The following is a 20,497-nucleotide window of genomic DNA, read 5'->3' as shown; positions in this document are numbered from 1 at the left end:
AACATATTTAGATTCCCATCTCTAAGTCTTTGATAAATCAAATGAACACACCGAAATCTAAAGCTGGTTGGGAATTATGACAACCATATTTCTAAATGCAAACGTAACTTCGAACCTTTATTTAGGAAATATGAATATAGTCGGAAGTGTGAGTGCTTATGAAATTTAAAAGCCCCAGGCATGCCCAATATTTTGTTCACAGACATGACGCATTTTTGACACTACCATGTTGTGCCATATTTTCATTCTTCTACCATATGTTGTAGGTGTGAGAAAGCAATTTCTGAAAATGACATGGTTAATGTAGAAAGAGTCAGGATCACAGCAGGAAATAAAATGCAAGGCAACACATTTTATTTCAAAGGCCTAAATGGCATTAAGGTACAGCATATAAATACTGGTGAGTCCAGAGAGACAGTTGTTAGGGGATTAACATATGCCACTCTTTCCTTTACATTACATTACATTCATATTTACTTTTTTATATAATGAAACACTTTAACTGTATTTTGCTTTTACGTTCTATGAACATTTTAATTAAAAACCTCAAAATGTTACTTTGAATAGTGTTATCACCTTGGAATACTCCACAGTGGGTATCTGCACACCCAAATTAAAAATGATCTTGGTGAATATACATACAGTATACCTACAGTAGCTAATGTTGTAATATGTTCAGTCATTTCACCAAGTACTGTTATACTGAATGTGTTGTTTTACATTCCCTGTGTATAAGCATCAGTTGCAAATAAATAAATAAATAATATCACCAATATCTGACTGCTGTGAGACTGGACTGTCAATAATGTGAATCTTTTAGCACCAATAAAGGATTTGTCCACAATTACCTGTGACTTAGTGTGAGGGTAGAAAAACATCCCTACCATAACAATATTAAACATATTAGCACTGCATGGGAACTTGATAGATTAGTAATAACATTGGGGAATTTTTCAGAAAAAACAGCTCCATGATTTGACAGAGACCGCATCTCTATCCCTTATGGATTGATCTATACATATCTGTTTAACAGCTGTATCACCTAACAAAATCCCTTTGCAATTAGTGAAGCACACAGAAACCTTCTGACAAATAAAATACAAGAAAACAAGCATTTGTCCTGCAAACCACTGTGCAACTTCATGTAATATTCCTTTCTGACATCATACAAATGCCACCAATGATTGCCAGCCTTTAAAACACTCAATACGGGCAAAATGTACTTTTTCATAAGCCACAGCACTCTAGTAAAGCTGATATTGGGAGTTATGTTTATTGTTGTAATTATCAAAAAGGTCCATCGTCAGTACTTCACTTTTCCTGGGACTTGTACATTCACACCACTGTAATCCACCATGTACATAGGCCATTGCTAGAGAAAGAAAGAAAGAAAGAAAGAAAAAGAAAGAAAGAGAAAATGTCAAATAATTTCAAAACAATTTAAACAACAAACCAAACTTAATTTACTGTATTGTTTTACAAAATGTAACCATAACGCAGCTCACCATCACAGGTATCTGATTGGCTGATGCTGTGGATCCCCCACCTGAAGGAACAGACACACGGCTGTTATCCAAGACTCTTTTGCGCTTCCGTCGATTGGTGGACACTTCTTTCCCTTCTGGAAATGACAAAGAAATAAAAGAGATTTTCAGATCTCTTTAAAATATATATGTTTGTTTCTCGTCATCTTAAAATGGGATATGGGATAACCCTTACCTGTATTACCAGTTTGCGTACAGATTTCTGCAAATGGCCTGAAAAGCAAAATATCTACATGAGCAACAACAATACATATTAAATGTAGCTCAATACATCCACTTATCCCATAGCCCCCAGATCCTGGCTCATTGGCTCCAGATTTACAGAGTGACTTACTGGAGCTGGCTTTTGATTGTAATGCTGATTTCTTCCCTTGCTTGTAAAATCTTCTCCAAGCGGATGATGTCATAGGTGTTAGGATTCCTGAAGGGGATGTCGTCCGGGAGACCGGACACATCCACAGAGTCTGGGCTGGCCCTGATGAGTTTGTATGGTACTAGTACAGACCGATCCAAACCCAGAGCTTCACCTTAAAATAAGAACATAATTCTCTTGAATAAGTATAGGTAAGTATCAGCACTAAGATGTGGATTGAAAATAATAATAAAAAAGGGTATACCATATTTCTTGTTGAAGAGCTCCTTCACTTGTTCTCGTAGGATCACCTTCTCGCCCATGCGGTTAACTTCCTCATCATCTATTTCAGGTATGACAGTAAGAAACGATCGTTTTACTATGTGGGACATCAATTCAACTGAGAATGCTGACAGACCATCACAATACACTTCTCTTTTGTATTTCTGATATATTTAGAAGACACCCAAAACACTTTTTATTTTGGACACTAGAGAGTTGCACCATAGTTATTTAGTCATCATCTAACATCATTGTGCTTGCAAAATTATTTTGTTCCCTTAAAGATATTCATGTTGGCTTACCACTTATTGAGGCATACGCTTTCTTCAATAAAGTGATCCTCCGTGGAGCTACAAGAGCAGTTGGCAGAGAGTATGGATCAATTAAATAAGGCTTTCCCAAACAGAAAATGGAGTAATTGGGTATAGATTTTTTATTATATGAGTGTCAGATCTGTGTATGCTTACAGAAGGCATGCAAAAACAGATCCAAACAATTGAAACCGTTTAAAATACTATGTTATCTATACATTACCTGGTTTGGGGATTAATCCCTGGAAAGGCCTGATATATAGAAACCGAGATATTAGCATTGTGGACCTGATGAACCAAACTCTTAAATATGGGCACACTCTATATGCTGAAATATGCAGAAGGTTGTTTTTTACCTGGTGATGGTGAATCTAATCTTGTCAGCTACGGCCAGAATCCTCTCAAGATTCTGGGACCCAAAGGTGCAGGGTTTGCGGAATGGAATGCCAGGTGGGAGGCCTTCAATAATGACGGACCCGGGGTTACTCTTGATCCTCTTATAAGGCACTTGGACAGGATACTTAATGCCCAGCGCCTCGCCATACTTTCTGTTGAAGAGGTCCTGGACTTGTTCTCTTAGAGTGTTGGCCAAGTCAATCCGGGACAGCTTTGCCTCTAAGCTGTCTGTCAGGAGCAGAGACACCAAATGTCAATTCTTCAGGCTTAAAGAAATAACTAAAATGTTTACACGTTTATTTAAGTGGTATCTTTCAATAACATGCAAGTGGATAGAAGATACATATTTGCTGGACATCTCACCAGTAAATGCGGGCCTCTTATTAGCTGGTCCAGGGTCTTCTGTCACATTATCTTTGGAGTCAGGAGCTGGACATTGCAATTGAAACGAAAATATCACATCATAGACATTGACAACATTTTGAAAATCGGAAACACTAGAAAGATAATGATTGCATCATGGTCATTAGGTATATACACTGCTCCAAAAAATTAAGGCATTATGTCACAATTGCTAAAACACATTTGTTGAAACCTTCCTCCCTTTTTGTCCATTCTCAAACTATATTAACAGAATGTCTGACAGCAAAATTGCCTCAAAAGTTTTACTTGTGCTCAGAACCAAACAGTGACAGAGTACCGATCCAGTGTATGAATGAAGTGTATTTTGCACTATAATTAAAGCTGCAGTTGGCAAGTCTGACAGATTGAGGGGACTTAGCCAACATTTTGAATGTTTACAACTCTCATGCCCCTCCCCCACTACCACCGAGCACCCTCTCATTGAGTTTGTGCACATCTGTGCGCACCAGACTGCACCAGACTGTGATTGACAGTCAGATCTCACGCAGCCCTGCTCTGATTGGACCAGAAGAACCGGGAGCTGTGGATTTTTGCAAAACAAATAACAGGCACTAGGTGGAGGTAGCAGTGCGGGTTTTTTTCCAAAAGATTTATGTTGTTCTGTCGGAGCATAGTGTCGGTTTCAGTGAATATGATCAAAAAAATCTTGCCAACTGCAGCTTTAATGTCACAAAGCATTAAATGACAAACACAGAGCAAACATGGTAGTATAGACACTTACCTATCTCACATGGTTGTTGACTCGGGGGCTCATGCTTAACTGGGTCAGTTAACAAATCTGGTCTGCAAAATACAGAAAAGTTTAGGTTTGTTTCCTTTACTTATTATTTATTATCATTCATCACTCAGTTCTGGAGAAGTTCCTTTTTCTTTCAAACAAGCAAGTGTTACACCTTTGCTCAAGAAAAGTACAATCAATTCAGCTGATGTGAAGAACTATGGACCAGTCTTCCTTTTTGTCAAGGGTTCTGGAGAAAGTGGTGTTCAAGCAAGTTTCTGATTTCTTATCTCAGAAAAACTACTACACTCTAAGCAGTCTGGTTTCAAGCGGCCTTTCTACTGAAACCTCAAGGTAGTCATCATCCGATCCCAACCCCTGCTGACCCTGTCGAAGTGCATAGCAGCCTCCGCAATCAGTGTATGAAGGTGTGTGTGAACAGGTGAATGTGAGGCATTAATCTGTAAAGCACTTTGAGGTGCTCAGAGGACTAGAGAAATGCTACATACTGTAAATTGTATCATTTACCATTGAAAGTGGCTGAAGCCTCTGCTCAGTTTTCAGCCTTTGACACAGTGAACCATGACATTCTATCTATATTATCTGCGCTAGGAAAAGCTGAAGGACGTTCATTCAGTGTCTTGGCCAAAGATACTAGAGCACTACGCTCTAAGATCTTTGGTCTTGGCAAGCACAGGTATCACAACCTCACCACAGGTGTACCTCAGGGATCAGTATTTGGGACCCTGCTGCTCCATTTAAACCACTTCCTTAAATAGCTCCCATGGATTTGCCCATCAATACAATATCTTGTGGTATATTCTCATGCATTTATTTTCATCCACATATGTGACAGAGCACCTTTTGATAACAAACTGGATTTGGCTCCCTGCTGCCAGTATCCTTTTAAGTTTTGCTGCTCCAAAACAATTTGGCCTTCGGAAAGCCATTCCGTCCGGCAGCCCTGTGACATACAAGTCCTCTGGATACATCTGAAACTTGGAGTAGGGCACTTTAGTGATTTCAGGTAGGCCAAGAGCCTCAGCTGCAAACGAGAAAAGAAAAAAAGACAGGGGACATAAAACTATACCCTTTAACTAACAGACTACAACAGTTTTTGCAAAAGGAGTAAGAGGAGATGAATGACCCATTGTTTAGATATGAGTCAGGCTTTAAACACATCCCTCTCTCTGGACCCCTCACTCAGACAAAAACTAGTATCATTTGTACATACTGTATTTCGAGCTGAAGAGATTCTCCACTTGCTTTCGAAGTTGAAGGATCATTTCACCGAGGTCTTCTGAAGAAGAAAGACTTAACATGAAGCCTACTGCAGTGTAGTTATGATACGATAACATAAAAAGAAAAGAAAATCAAAAATTTCAAGAGCGGGTTCTACCTTCAACTACCCTTTTAAGTGCTTCGCCTGGTGATTTCTGGGATAATGCTTCGCCTGAAAGAACAAATTACAATTGTTATTTGTTTTAGTATATCATAACACAATATAACATAACAGACAGTAAAAAAAAGGTTTCCTCTCCAACACTATGAAATACATTGTTTATCTGTGCTTTTTGCATTTCAAATGACATTGCAATTGGTGCGGATCTCTTTTGCTCTTACCTGCTGTTGTTTACTCCACTGATCAATTGAGACGGGCAAACGTCAACATAACACATTAATTAACATTAATTGCAGTTTTCAATAGACTTTAAGTTAACATGAACACTTTCATAGGCGTACTGTACATCACACCTGCACTTTTTACGGCCGGGCTTCACCAGACTCACAACTGCAGCAGAGGGTTTGTGGCACATATGCAGCAGAAATCATCTTCCACTATGATCAGTGGAACTGGCAACACCAGCCATGACAGCAGTGCATATGCAACGCCAACATTCGGAAAAAAAATAGTTTGGTCTTCTATTTGATTTTTGTGCGCTAGGGTGTGTACTTTCCGCTTCAGTTGTGCTTTTCAGTGTAGCCCGGACCTTGGTGCTCCAATTTTAATGATGCCGATTAAGATTCCAAAGCACTGCCACAGTGTTTTTGCTAAGCCAGAAATACACAATTCAAGTGTTCGTGTTAACTTCATGTATGAGGCTTAAGCTTAGGGTCTGGGCACTGGGTCTCTATGGTAGGGGAAACTAGACTAGTGGGTGTGGGTTAGTTGTAAAGGGGAGTCTTCTACACACACACACGCACTAGCAATAGAGGTAAAGGCTATACATCTATCAAAGTCTTCTAATATGAAGGCTTTTGGGAACAAGGCTGCAGAACATGGGCTGGAATAAGGTGTGCATGGTACAACAGGACCTTTAAAACAACCCTCTTCAGTACACAAAATCTCTGTGCAACTCTTAACTTTTGTCTGGAAATGCATGATCACCCAGCGGACCTTTCTGGTCACATGAACACAGTGGACCAGAGACCAGAGAGTGTTTATAAAAAAAAAAATTGAGATTGATTAGCTGAGTTGTTCTGAGCTCTTTCGTGTAGGCAACACGTTCCCAAAGGGTTTACAAACTCCAAGGTCATTGATTTCCAGGATAGGGGAGTTCCAGTTTCTAAGTTCCTGGGAAAACTCTGCATGCTCTCCTTCATTATGCTTCTACACAGAAGGGTCATGCATTCATTGTAAGAGTTTTGGATGATATCAAATAAATATTGGCAGGTTAACATACTTGATCAAGACACTGACTAATACTAACACCTACACTGTCTGACTAACACTGTCTAAACTAATAAACATACAACACTGAGATTCCAAGCCCTCAGGACTGAGGAATTTTGAATCGGGGAGTTAAGGGAAGAGGGAGTGGGGCTTCAGGGGCACTAGTAAGAGGGAGTGGGGCTTCAGGGGCACTAGTAAGAGGGAGTGGGGCTTCAGGGGCACTAGTAAGAGGGAGTGGGGCTTCAGGGGCACTAGTAAGAGGGAGTGGGGCTTCAGGGGCACTAGTAAGTTGCAAGGGGGGCAGACGGGAGAAGTATCTGTTAAAAAAAGAGTCCATACGTTTGTGGTCTGGATTTAAAATCTCTCTAATGGAAAGAGAGAGAGACAGGCAGCTGGCAGATACCCCGTGGCGGTGCAGTCCTGGTGGTGGGGTGGACAGAGAGGTGGGGGAGAGGGGCAGCAGTTACCTGCGTGAGGCTCCGGAGGGCAGCGCAGGTCAGGGGTCACCGGGTCAGCCGGAGACTCACTCGGCTCCTCCGCAGACGGAGTGGTTTCTGGGAAATTAAATCACGGGGGAATGATTGTCTGGCATTATAAAATGGCACTTTTGTAATATTGCCTCATAATTATGTTGTTGTGAGAACAGATTGAAAATCAGAGCCAGAAAAATCGCTGGCAGGCAAATCATTACTGACAATAAACGAATTGAACAAGGAAAACAACAGGGGGTCTAGAATGTGTGTACCGGTATGTTGCTTGATAAAGTGTTCAACAACACAAACAAGGTAAAATGCGGTCCTAGAATTACAGTTTTTCTGGTGCTTTTCTCAGATCAGAATGAAAAGTCTCATAACTATAAGTTCAACCTCCACAACATTTAGTCATTTGTGCACATCATAGTAGCAATTTCTCCTTCCTCTGAACAAATTGCAAATGCTTTTGAACATGTATCAGTTGCTTTATCATGTCAGTCAAAATTAACTATACTTATGGATGCTGAATAGTCGTTCCCAATAAAACTAATAGTCTTTAGTCTAATAGTAATTTCATTGCTTGAGTCATTACATACAAAATTGGTGAACTAGTTATCAAATTCTGTCACAATGCTGTAAAATTGCAAAGAGCATATACAGTAAAACTGTGAAACGTACATATTCAGTGACTTGTACTCACTTACTCCCCTAACTACAGCAATTTGTAACTTTACTGTAGTTTTCAAATGGCTGTACAAGTACTGTATAGTGCTGTCTTGAGCATTTTCAGGTAGTGTCACCGAGTTCTGACCTTTTTTTGCAAGGGAAAACACTGAGAGCATAAACTGTCAACTGAAAACATGACAAAGCCATTTGACTATTTTGTTCATAAACAATGGTGTCAAGACTTCTCATTTTGATAACACTGGCCGTTTCATTGACATAAATACTTGCTTTTGAGGATGGACTATCCATTTTGAGCAAGTGACGTGCTTTTGCACCAACTGACCAACCAACCAAACAGTTTGGCCAATAATATGAGCACATCATGTTGGCTGATTAAGCTTTATTGAGATGACCACTGTCCCCACTGAGCTTAGACAGCTTTGGAAAGAGCCTTTTTTGCATCAGCTCATCTGTTACCACTTCCACGCCGCTCACAAGAGAGCAAACAGGAAATGACTGGGCTCTGAGTTTCCTCTCTTTGCATTTAGGGCTTTTCAGCTGAGAGGGAGGTTTGCTCTAGGTCACATCACAAAACATGGCATTATTCTGAACTCAAAATGACACCCCATGACTAAGATAACAAGAATATCTCAAAAATGTTCCATAATTGTAAGACCAAAATTAAGTTTTCAGATATTACTTTAGAGATCCAGCGACTGTATGTGAGTGCTTTGTCCCTCCAATGTCACCTTTCAAATTCTGCTACTATCCTTCAAAAAACTCAATTCACATAATACGGTTAATGAGAAATTACGAAATCTCTTCAGCGAAAGGGTGAGGGAACGTCTCTTCATTTTAAACAGCACAAAATGATTGATGTGTCTTACCTGGTACTGTAACCTGAATTATATCCCCATCTGGTGGTTCAGTCTTTATTTTCTTCAAGGGGACGCAGTCACCTGAAGGTCCTAAGAAATAATGAAGCATTATTTCACATATATTTGGCAGAATAGCCACATATTATTTATTTGGCTGATGAAATATGGTCTACATGTCTGAAATGTTTATTGCCATCATGTTTCAAGTTAAAACATGCAAAACAGTCGACCTAAAAGTAGATCTGCAGACAGCACAAAATACTGCAAACAGGTAAATCTAGCAGAAGTGAGCACTTTCCCTGCTGATTAAAGCAAAAGTCCTGTGAGTATCAGGCAATATCGGTTATAAATATACACCCTATAATTTATACAAACCTGCTTCGCAGTCTGCCAAGGGACTCACACAGGAGCTTGTGGGTCTAAACACAACAGAACACAAAGATCAGCTATTTCCTCACTCTGGATAATGAGCAGCACCACTGTGCCGATGGCACTACACAATAATGGCATCCTGGACGGGACATTGCGGCCTGGAATCACCTGCTGCTCGGGGCGTTGTCGGGCAGCTCTAGGGCAGCAGGGGGCACTCTCAGGTTCTCCGAGAAGCCGTCCTCCAGAACGCATCCGATGTCTGGCTTCCCTTCCTCTTTCGAGACCTTGCCAGCAGCTGAGGGGAGGACCAGTGAAGATCAGGCGACACACGGACATTAATTTCTAATCCCCTATAACAGTATCTAACTATAACTTTCCTTCTGTTTGTGTTATGTATGTGCTACGACACTCAGTAATGTATTATGCAATACATTCCTAAATTTCCTTCTGGATTAATAAAGTATCCATCCATCTATCCATCCATCCATTACTCTATCTAAAAAGTAAAATACCATGAGGGAAAATACTCAAGCATTATATTGAGAAGATAACAAGACACACAATATTACAAACAATGGGGTGCAGATCACCACAGATTTGGTTGTTATAGATAAGTTGTTATAGTAATTAAAGCCTTACCTGTAAAAATCCTTTCATCAAACATTCTGCAAAAAAAGAAAATTTTCAAACAAGATTTGACATTCTTCATGTTAACAGAGAAGTCCTGTTGATTCTAATGGGATTAAGGGAGGTCTGTAAGGTCAGCAGTAATATAATAAGCATCATACAGTATCTACTCTACAAAGTTGCCAAAAGCCTTAAATCATCTAAACCTGCTAAAACATGTGGTATGCATTACAGCTGGAGACCTCCTAATTAGGCCAAATGAGTGGTATCATAGTGCATCATGTATGGCAGTGATTACCAGCAGCCACAACGCATTTCACTTTAGTTTGGGTGCAGGGCGTAACAGCGCCAGATGGCCAGGCCTGCTGTGAGTGAGCTTCACTCTGAGAGGGAACCATATTGCAAGTGCTGAGATGCCACACTAGAAGCCTTGGTCTCTGTCCTCTGTACAGATGTAAAGCTCTTTTCATCTCCATAAGCACAGATCAGTACCAGTGAGAAGGTTTTCACAAATCAAAGGCACACATTCTTGACTGTCTCACAGTCAGGAACTTAACATGCCACATGAGTAATTATCACTGCTTTCCTGTCTGTGGCTCTCATGTAGGTGTTAAAAGCTAGAATTGTATGTATGTGTGTGTGTGTGTGTGTGTGTGTGTGTGTGTGTGTGTGTGTGTGTGTGTGTGTGTTTGTGAGAGAGAGAGAGAGAGAGAGAGAGTGTGTGTGTGTGTGTGTGTTTGTGAGAGAGAGAGAGAGAGAGAGAGAGAGAGAGAGAGAGAGTGTGTGTGTGTGTGTGTGTGTAGGGGTGGGAGTGGGGATGGGGATGGGGGCCGGGACTGCTGTTACCGTTTGACCACAAAGCGGACTCTGTGCCGCTCCTCCAGGATGCGCTTGAGCTTGGGCACCCCGTAGGTGCAGGGTCTTTTGAAGGGAATCTTGTCCGGAATGCCAATGATCTCCACCGCCTCGGGATCACAGGCGATCTTCCGATATGGAACAGGAACCATGTGATCCAAACCTAATGCCTCGGCTGAAGAGCACCACAAAAAATTGATCATTTTGCTATACTGGATTCAGATGTTCAACATTTGGATTCATATATATAAAAAGGACTTACAAAATAAACTTGCTTAAGCTAAAGCTTATAAATCTTGTCTGAAACGATCTTCAGAACAGATATGAATGCATATGAAAGCAGTCTTAAGTCTAATCAATAAGATGTTCAAATACAAGTAACTCTACCTTTGTTTCAATATTAGCAATGTAGCTTGAAAATGCTATTGCTATACAATGTGTTGGGTAAGATGAGAGAGGCAATCTAATGTGGGAATAAATAGCTAGCTGGGACATGAAATATATAGCAGGCTTTAAATCTTGACTGCCTTACCATAACGACTGTTGAAGAGAATCTGGACACATTCCCGTAGTGTGTTTATGTCCTCAGTTTCTCTTATAAATGAGTCCCATTTTTCTGTGTTGAGACAGATATACAGTCCATCATTAAAAATGAGTACAGGGTAGAAGCCATAGAATAAGGTTCTCTGATCTGTCAGCACAAGATGTGAAGTTGTTTTTCTCACACTAATTTGATAGCGTGAGGAAAAACAACTTCACATCTTGCCCTGACAGAACAGAGAATGTTGTACTTCCAGAGGAACCAAATACACCCACCTGATTTCTCATGCACAATAGAGAACAGAAGACGCTTAGAGATGTGAATACTCGGTGGGCACTGACCAAGTTCTCCAGCTATGACAATCTGATCACCTGAACACATAAAACAACATCAGATATGAAATCATATTGAAATATGACTTCATGCCCCACCATACACATAACAGTGATGGCAGCCTGCAGTACATATACCAGACTGTTGTGAATATTCCCTATTTGAAAGTTATCTCTAATATTGCCATTAGGCTGCAGGTCATTCCTACCATTGTCAGCACAGTCCTTGGCAGGCGATGCTTTCTCGTGCGCAGACATCCACATGCCAAGGCACTCTTTTCCAAGGTTGTGAAGGGAGATGGGTTTGATTTCCTTGCTGTCGGGGTGAGGCTGCGAGGACACGGGCATCCCGTAAACAAAACTGGACAGCATAGAGTTGCTGACGGAGACGTCCTGTCCAGAGGGCTTGGCGGTAGAATGGCCGCTGACATTCTTTGTGCCCGCATGATGGCTGATATCGGCACTGGGTTTGGGATCTCGCACCACCTCCTCTATCGTTCTGTGACCAAATAAATAAATAAATACATTTTAAAAAGTTAGCACTCTCAATGAGTCAGACAAGAGAAAAAGTTGGGATTCTCTGACAGTGATCTTCTGACAGTGCATCTCCCATCTCAGATATCTTGCCAACAACAGTATCCTTATCGCTTCATACCCTTGAACTTACTTATTTCAATATTTTTTGTATTGCAACTTTTCTGAAATGTTATGTAAGTAAGTGTAAGTCATCACACAATGGAACATCATGATTTTACACACACTAAAGGACATGAACCATGGGATGATGGATCATATTATTACAACATAATACATTTGTAATACATTGTACATCACAGATTCATCTGGACTGTGATAATGGTATTTAAACATACTGTTATTCTGACATGGTTACTCCCCTTGTCATGTACTTATATCTACACATCATAATATGGACCACAAATGGTCCTGTAATTAAAACACCCTCCAACATACCTTTTGAGTGTAAAACGGATACGGTTGCTTTGCTCCAGTATTTTCATTAAGGTCTTGGTGTCATACTCAGCAGGTTTCCGTAGTGTGATTCCATCAGGCAAACCATGGACAACTACTGAGCTGGGGTCCTTCGAGATCAGATCATAAGGCACAGGGACCAGGCTGCTTTTCCCAACAGCCTCACCTTAGGAGAAGTAAGAATTTAGTGCTATTATCATATAGAAACTATGGAGTGAGTTGTTGCATAGAATTAATCTACCCGTATACAAATGCACTTTTGTCATTTTTAAACTCCATCTATTTATTATACCAAAAATGTTTAATATATGTGTAAATTTCTTGCCACATTGAATCAAATAGATTCAATGACTTCATGAGCCTCAAAAAGCCTACTGTTTCAAAGTTAAAGGTATGTCACTTATCAAGAAAGTATGTGATTATTGTTAAATCACTGAATGAAATACGTTCACCCTGACTGCTTGTTTAAGGGAGTGACTCTGAAGATCAAGTGTTCCTACTGTAAAGCACGCTGAACACCTCCTCCACCATTTTTCTTAAGACAAAGATGTTGGAGTGAGCATCCGTTAAGGCTCTCTGTTTCCCTTGCCCAGCATCTTTCAGTGCATTGCTCGACTCTCCATCTCGGGCTTTACTGTGGGAATTAACGGTGGCCAAAGCCTGCAGACAGGGCACTCCTGTGAAAGAAAGTATGTTTTAGCACTGCAGCACTGAGGGCAAAATGCACACATTCCCTGTATGTCTGTGTCTGTGTGTGAGAGAGAGAATATGAGAAAGACAGAGAAAGAGAGAGAAATACAGAAAGATAGAAAAACAGATAAAGAGAGAGACAGAGAAAGAAAGAGAGAGAAAAAAGATGCTCACGGCAGAATTTCTGAAAGTCAGTCTGAATTTCCTTCCTGGAGTTCAGGAAGACTCTTCCTTTTTCTGTCCCCATGGCGATTACACTGTCCTCATGAACTGTGACACAAGCCACCTCCGCATTCAGCTTGGACATGGCTGTGCACTGGAAAGAGAAACAGACACTTTTTAAAGCAGAAGTCAGTAAATTTCCTCTGACACGGTTGACAGAATGAGCATTTATGTTCCTTACAATTTTTCAAATTGAATATACAATCTACTGAGAATCGTTTTCATCATCTTTTCATCTTCAATTCATTTGTATGCCGATTATTTATTTTTAACTGTAAGGTGTAATTAGACCTGTGTCGATGGTGAATGCTGCACTATAAATAACAATAAATTCAATTGAACTGTTGCATGTAGCATGTGTTAAGGTACATGCTGTTCTCATACATTCAGTTGACTAGTGTATGCTCAGTGGTCTTACCACAGAATCCAGTGCAGAGACCAAACTGGTCAGAATCTCTTGCCTCACGGACACCTGGGGTACTCGGATATCCACCCGTGAATTTGGTCGAACAGCATCACATCCTGCCTTCCCGATCTGTGCCATTCTTTTCCAGGCGAAAGAGGAACTCACCTGCCAAAAGTGACCAAGATCACAATAGTCAGTTTCCAATATAACTTTTCTCAATCAGTCCATTTCACAAGATTTCGCCACTGTGTAAACTAACTTCCTCTGGAACAAACCCAGTCCACAGGAAAAACAGAAACAGGAAGACGTTTCACCCTGCAAATTAAGGTATCATTAACATCAACAAGGCAGGACATCTGGTCACTGTGATATGGGCTTATCGCTACCTCAATATGGTGTTTTTGCTTGTTCATATATTAGTATATGGAACTGTAAGTTGTGCTCAACATTGGTGAGTGCTTTACCGTAGTACATTGCTGACGAAAAATAAAAAACGAAAGGTCCTTCACAAAGCTGTGACTCAAACAATAGTCTACCACAATATTTCTAACATACTGTGCCTGTCAATTGCTCATTAACACAAATATTACATGGCAGCAACTCAATGGATTTAGGTATTAGGTATGGTCAAGACTGCTGAAGTTCAAATTGAGCATCAGAATGGGAAAGAAAGTTGATTTCAAGTTGACTGTGAATGTGGCATGATTGTTGGTGCCAGACGACTTGGTCTAAGTATTTCATAAACTACTGATCTACAATCTCTAAGGTTTACGAGCAGCTTTTCTGTGGGTGAAAATCCCTTGTTGGTGCCAGAGGCCATATAAGAATAGCCAGACTGGTTCGAGCTGATAGAAAGGTGACGGTAACTCTAATAACCTCTCTTTACAAGCAAGGTGTATAAAAGTATCTCTGACGCACAACACAAAGAAGCTTGAGGGTGATGGGCTGCTACAGCATCAGAAGACTACATCAGATGGCCCTCCTGTCAGCTAACAACAGGACACTGAGGGGACAATTTGCACGTGCTCACCCAAATTGGATAATAGAAGATTGGAAAAATGTTGCCTGGTTTGATGAATCTAGATTTTGTGCTACGATGTTCGGATGGTAGGATCAGAATTTGGTGTAACATGGAAGCATGGATCCATCCTGCTTTGTTTGAAGGGTTCAGGTTGTTGGTGGTGGTGTAATGGTATGGGGTATATTTTCTCCCTTACTACCAACTGAGTATTGTTTAAATGCCACGGCCTATCCGAGTATTGTAGCTGTCCATGTTTCTTTGAACATGACAATGAGCTAACTGTACTCAAATGACCTTCACAGTTACTAGATCTCAATTCAATAGAGCATCTTTGGGATGTGGTGGAATGAGAGTGAATGTTTCCAGCACCTTATTAAATCTATGCCATCAAGAATTAACGCAGGTCTGAAGGCAAAAGGGATCGTCCATGTGGCTATATAGTCTTTCTAAACATTCCAGTTTAACACTCCTATAAGATAGATATAACACTTTATAGTATTTTAAATTAATTTTTCGTTAGCTAATCCTAATGGCACATGACGGCAATATCACAGCCTAAAAATATAAGCACACCTTGCAACTTTGAGAACTAATTCTGACTGAAAAAATAATACAGCTTCAAAACATAATGAGTAGGGACAAAAAGCAGAGTTCCAGAATAAGCATACAGATTACCTACCAACATGCTACATGGCTAATAGTTTGTTATGGACTTGACTAAACAAGCCTAAGATGCTGCTGTATAGCACAGAGGGAAAGAAAGTTGTGAGCTTAAAAAGTGATAGTAATACCCTCCGTGCAATGCGCTAGGATAAAACCAAAATCCGTCACACCCATGTGAAATCAGATAATTACGATAAGCTTTTGTCAGCCAATTAAAGCTGACTCTGATTATTGCCTTAAAGCCCTTTATCCAAATTGCTCTCCTCTAGTGCCACAGAATGGCCAGCACCATCAAATCTCAGTGAAATGTAAAGCACATTCAATTCCAGTGTCAGTGGCATCTGTCCTCTCCACTAACCTAACCTAGGATAAGTTAGAATGCTATCAAGTCATGGCTGCAGACATGTTACAAACAAATGGGGTATAAAAAGCACATGAAAATGAACGGAAAAACTATAAGGCAATTATATAATGAAAAGGTAATGAGAAGGAATAAGGGGTATGGAAAAAAAAATCGCAATCCTAATTCCAGGCCTGGAGTTCTCATGGCAACCACAATCCGTCTCCTTGGAAACTAATCTCGAGGCATTTGAACAATGCAGCTCTGGCCTTTAATCTCTCCAGACACTGAGAGCCATTATCCTTGCCTCCAGGCAAGCCCAAACCACAGTCTCCACAGTGGGGGGAGCCAAACACACTAAGCCAAACAATTACTTGTCTGAATCTGCCCCTCAAGAGCAGATAGCAAACAGAACCCCTCGCCCTGCTGGCAAATGGGCTACACACAACCAGCAAACTAGCGCAGCTACGAGACCTAGACGGCCTCTTTTGATCATATCTTTAAGACAAACAGAATAATGTGCCTTGAGTAAAAACAAAGCAGAGAGGCTGCTCTGATTTCTCTGCTGCATAATACACACCATCTTTAAACACTTGCATATCATATAAGGCCCGGGCAGGGCTAAGATCAGACTTGGGTTGTCACACAGCCCATGTAAAGAGAATTGCTAAACTAAAGGCAAAAGCAGGAGGCAAATTATCAGGCCTATCAGACAGTCCTTCAGTCGTAACACTGCGCAACAGGTCTCGACATCATTCCATCTTTCTTGACATATCCAAATGGCATAATGTCACTATGGGTAAACGTTATTCACAAAAGAGTAACTTTATGGTTTTGTCTCTGCATCATCTCAAAAGCCACCACAGCTCTTTTTCAAACCAATACAACAACTAGTAGGCTAGTCTTTCCTTTGAAGTGGTGGTACCTTGAAGATGAGATGCAATTTGGTAATTTGGTTTTGTTTTATATTTAGTTTCACAACATAAGACACTGTTCAGGTTTGTGTGCTTAAAGTGTCTTAGTAAAGGCTTCCAGCCATTTAGATTTCCCCTCAGCAGGCAATGTTACGTTCTTCAGTATATTTCTTCATAATGATGGCAGCACAGGCTACTGTAACCGCTCCTTCTCTTCACAATAATTGGCCATATGGTACTTAGACATATTACAGTGATCTCAAAGAGGATATCATACATTTCTGAGCGGTTTTTCTAGCTAAGAGGCTTGCAGCTCTCACTGCCTCTGATACACAATACTTTGTTAATACCTTCCACAACAGATGCCGGCCTAAGAGCCCTTGAACAACAAAACTGTATCTAAATCGTTTCCTGAAAAGCTGATCATTGACTTTTAATTGCTGGGTCGTAATGCATAAGTCATGTTTCATAGCCTACAATGCATCACAACTGTATATTGCCCAGACAGCCCCATTTCTGCACCGTCTTATTGCACAGATAATTCTCTGTGTATCATTATCATTATAGATGACTTATAGCATGCAAAATAAATGCATGTTTAATCTTTTTATTTCTTTAGATTTATCAAAGAAGGCCTCTGACTGTTTTTCAATTTGACAGCCTTTACCTCAATTTCCTACATCAGCATAAATCAATCTAAATCTGTCCTCGAGCCAATTACACAGGGGCAATGCCCTCAAAGTCATGTTTCAGCAAAATTATTTTACTTGATACTTTCAGGTGGGAAAGAATATCAAATTACAACCATATTCAACAAGTTTAGCACAGCATTCCCCAGTTTGAAGACATGTAATATTGTAAGGCAGCACAAAGCACGACGGGCATATGTACCCTACTTCACACAGCTGGTCGGACAAAATGTCAAATTACTGAGGTGTCCCTGATCTTAATCTGGATATGGTTTGGAACGTTTGTGCAGTAGCTAGATTCTACTTGCTTTGCAACCAGATAATAACATGTTGCATTGTTTCATCAATCAAGCTAATGATCTTGCTTTGTCCATTTAACAAATGAAAGTGTTTCATTTCAGAAGACTCTAGGTATATCTAGGTACTTAGCTGTCTACATCTGTTTACAGCGTCTGGGATATTCGGCAACGTTACTTCTGTTCTGGCTATAAAAGAGATAGCCCTGGCTTGCGATGTTTAGCTTCTAGACTCTATGTGTTTGCTGTAATTTGTCAATGGTTAGCAGTCGACCACCGAAGGAATGATAGCTAACCTAGCAATCAGCTAGCTTCATTTGACATTGTAAACATGACCTTCTAAGGCTGACCAAAAGTCTCGTAAACTATTACAGTGGTGTACACAGTTTATACTGTATAGACTACGGTGTCCGAGTCTCGAGTTATAAATTGTAGTAGCCCACTCCTGGTAACGTTACAGTGAAACGTAACTGGCTAAGTGCAAATTATATTGCGTTGTTTCCTGCATTACGAAAAGACAGTCATTGGTCAAGCGTTGGAGTGTAGAAAACTCTTGACAGCGATAAAATGTTAAATAAATAATTAATTTTCAATTTGACCTATTCTGCAACACAATTAACTAACTGAATGGTTTCTACAAGAGGCGTTTTGACAGATGAGCCTGTGAAGTTAACGTTAATTCCTAAATTAGCCAGCTCGGTTGCAAGCTAACCCACAAATATTAGCTGGCTAGCTACTTAGCAAATAGCAACACGCCTCCCCCTAGAATTATAATCTGTAATTTCAAAATTCGACAATCCACAAAAAGTCACGTGTCAAGGAATATATGTTTGCATAAAAGATTAAACAACTTCAAAATGAAAGCATTACTCATTTCTTACCTTCAGTTATCGTTATAATTTCCTTATGCCGTCAATCCCGGAATAGGTTTATTCTCCGTTTAATCCAATGGTAGCTGCTGGGTGAAACTCCCATCTATAAAATATCGTTCACGAGTTCATATATCTTCTGATTTCGATGCATTATGTATACGTTTAAGGTAATAATATCGATACGCCTATATTTCCTCTTTTCCCGTTTCTTTCTCTTTTCTTTAACAGTGGACTGTGTCCCCTTTCCCCTTTCTTTGTTCTGTAATCCAGTAAAATTGAAACTCATTCGCCTCTGCTAATCCCAGCCCAACTCAACAACAGCATCTATTGGCTGTAATTTACATATAGGATTAGGAACCTCTGGAAATCCAGAGGGAAACTTGCTGTTAGAAAAAAGACATGGTAAGTGATAAACATTGATGAAGATTGTGAATAACATATTGTTTGATTTAAACATATGATGATAGTCCATAGCCACCTCTATGGACTCAGCCTTCCTTATGGGCCAACAAAAAAAAAGATGCATTATTATGAGTATATTGTCAGCAAATTGGTTGAGTACCTCATGATCCAGTTTCCACACAATGGTCTTCTTTCAAAATGTAGGCTAGGTGATGTGCACATTAGGCTATTTTTTAATTACTATAATAGGTGAATTGCATGTATCCAATTTAGGCTGTAGCCTACAGGTTAGGCAAAAAGGCTCACAATAAAGGTAGGTACTTCATTGCCTGACACAGCTAGATTAATTCCTGTGACATTTCACTCTAAACTTAGAATCCAATCTCCTCTCAGAAATGTTCCCCTAAGAAAGTCAGTGACCGGATGCACATCACAGATATCCACTAGGCCTAGCCTACTTACTAAACTTGAGTGGCATAACCAGCCCACCACTTCAAATCTTGTTCTAGTTGATTGAAAATAATTATTTTCATTGTTCCAGACAACAGGTGTGTGACCTCCCACACACACACATATATATATATATATATATATATATGGTAGCCTCAGTTAACTCTCCAGACTTCAAATAAATGGAAAAAAGCTGCCAGAAATCTTTCTTTAGCCCTGTGACCAACCATAACAAGCACAGACAGACTAGCAGAGTAAGCAACTAATATGTCTATTTTAGTAGTTTAGCCCTTTACTCAATTTCTTTGGGTAAAATGTTGTTGTGGTGTGTGAGTATGTGTGGCAATGCACAAAGAGTTTGCTTTAACTTATATTCTTTATTGATTCTATTGTAGTTGGGTTCATTTTTGCACTTTTGTATGCTACTCCTTTGCACTCATGTTGTACTTCAGCAGTTTATCAGTGTACAGAATTGCAATTGGGAAAGAGACTCCGTTTTGTATTCCCTTAAGATGCTTATTGGCTTCTCCAGTCCTGTGGAAAAAGCCAACGAATGGGATAATAAATACCAATCTGGCTGCCAATTTAAACAAATAATAAAATAATAATAATAATAATAATAATAAATAATACAATAAACACAACCTTACGTCCATATTGTTAATATTTAATGACATTACAGCAATCAAGAGTATGAAGATTTTTTTCCCCAACTGAGAAAAGGCAATATTTCAAGTTCAATGACATTTTGATTCTTCAATTCCAAAGCCTGGGGCCAGCCCTATCATCTTCAGAGAATTTTCCCCAGTCGTAATAGCTCTGCCCATACAGTGCCTATAGAAAGTTCTCCAAAGACCAAATACCCACTAATTGTTGACTGTAAATATAGTAATGGTCTGAAAGCTATGGACTCTTGCTGAATTTGAGATACTAACATTTGGAAGACTGAATACATAGATTCTGTATATTTGGGTTGGAGGTTGCAAACAGAGCCAGATGGCGGATGGTTTTCTACTTCAGCCTATACATTTCATACCAGATTATACCAGATACCTGACTATGACACTGATGCCCACATCCTCTTGTCATAGCAGTTAC

General features: G+C 40.0%; 1 protein-coding gene across 2 annotated transcripts; it reads right to left on the bottom strand.

Annotated features, from left to right (window-relative positions):
- Nucleotides 1–332: 332 nt before the first annotated feature.
- Nucleotides 333–18,831, bottom strand: gtf2ird1 (GTF2I repeat domain containing 1). Of its 2 annotated transcripts, none has more exons than XM_076275390.1 (27): nt 18,557–18,831; nt 13,765–13,917; nt 13,299–13,440; nt 12,935–13,111; nt 12,417–12,600; nt 11,654–11,943; nt 11,388–11,483; nt 11,104–11,187; nt 10,563–10,746; nt 9,729–9,754; nt 9,258–9,384; nt 9,093–9,136; nt 8,727–8,807; nt 7,168–7,254; nt 5,426–5,479; nt 5,261–5,326; nt 4,888–5,071; nt 4,030–4,091; nt 3,249–3,314; nt 2,846–3,113; nt 2,713–2,741; nt 2,481–2,528; nt 2,162–2,239; nt 1,879–2,071; nt 1,720–1,757; nt 1,506–1,621; nt 333–1,372 (listed from the first exon to the last, which is right to left on the bottom strand). In XM_076275390.1, the coding sequence occupies exons 2-27, from the start codon at nt 13,888–13,890 to the stop codon at nt 1,304–1,306; spliced, it is 2,919 nt and encodes a 972-aa protein (XP_076131505.1). In that variant the 5' UTR covers nt 13,891–13,917; nt 18,557–18,831; the 3' UTR covers nt 333–1,303. The 2 variants fall into 2 exon arrangements, with proteins under 2 accessions (XP_076131505.1, XP_076131506.1); XM_076275391.1 differs by having other exon boundaries at nt 5,261–5,323.
- Nucleotides 18,832–20,497: the final 1,666 nt, after the last annotated feature.

This window comes from Alosa pseudoharengus, unplaced genomic scaffold (genome assembly GCF_046254945.1).
Source record: "Alosa pseudoharengus isolate Yale_2024_CS ecotype anadromous, Long Island Sound unplaced genomic scaffold, YU_APseudo_1.1 YU_APseudo_1.1_scf_8, whole genome shotgun sequence".
NCBI classification, from domain to species: domain Eukaryota; kingdom Metazoa; phylum Chordata; class Actinopteri; order Clupeiformes; family Clupeidae; genus Alosa; species Alosa pseudoharengus.
The sequence above is the reverse complement of the archived record's forward strand: the minus strand, read 5'-3'. Positions and strand labels throughout refer to the sequence as shown.

What these genes read in the sequence shown, in the direction of transcription:
- gtf2ird1 (XM_076275390.1), bottom strand. Translation starts at nt 13,890, where the DNA reads ATGGCACAGATCGGGAAGGCAGGATGTGATGCTGTTCGACCAAATTCA. An exon ending in ATCCGTTTTACACTCAAAAG is followed by an intron (nt 11,944 to 12,416) that starts GTATGTTGGAGG and finishes ATTTGGTCACAG; the next exon opens with AACGATAGAGGAGGTGGTGC. An exon ending in GTCCGCTTTGTGGTCAAACG is followed by an intron (nt 9,755 to 10,562) that starts GTAACAGCAGTC and finishes CTTTTTTTGCAG; the next exon opens with AATGTTTGATGAAAGGATTT.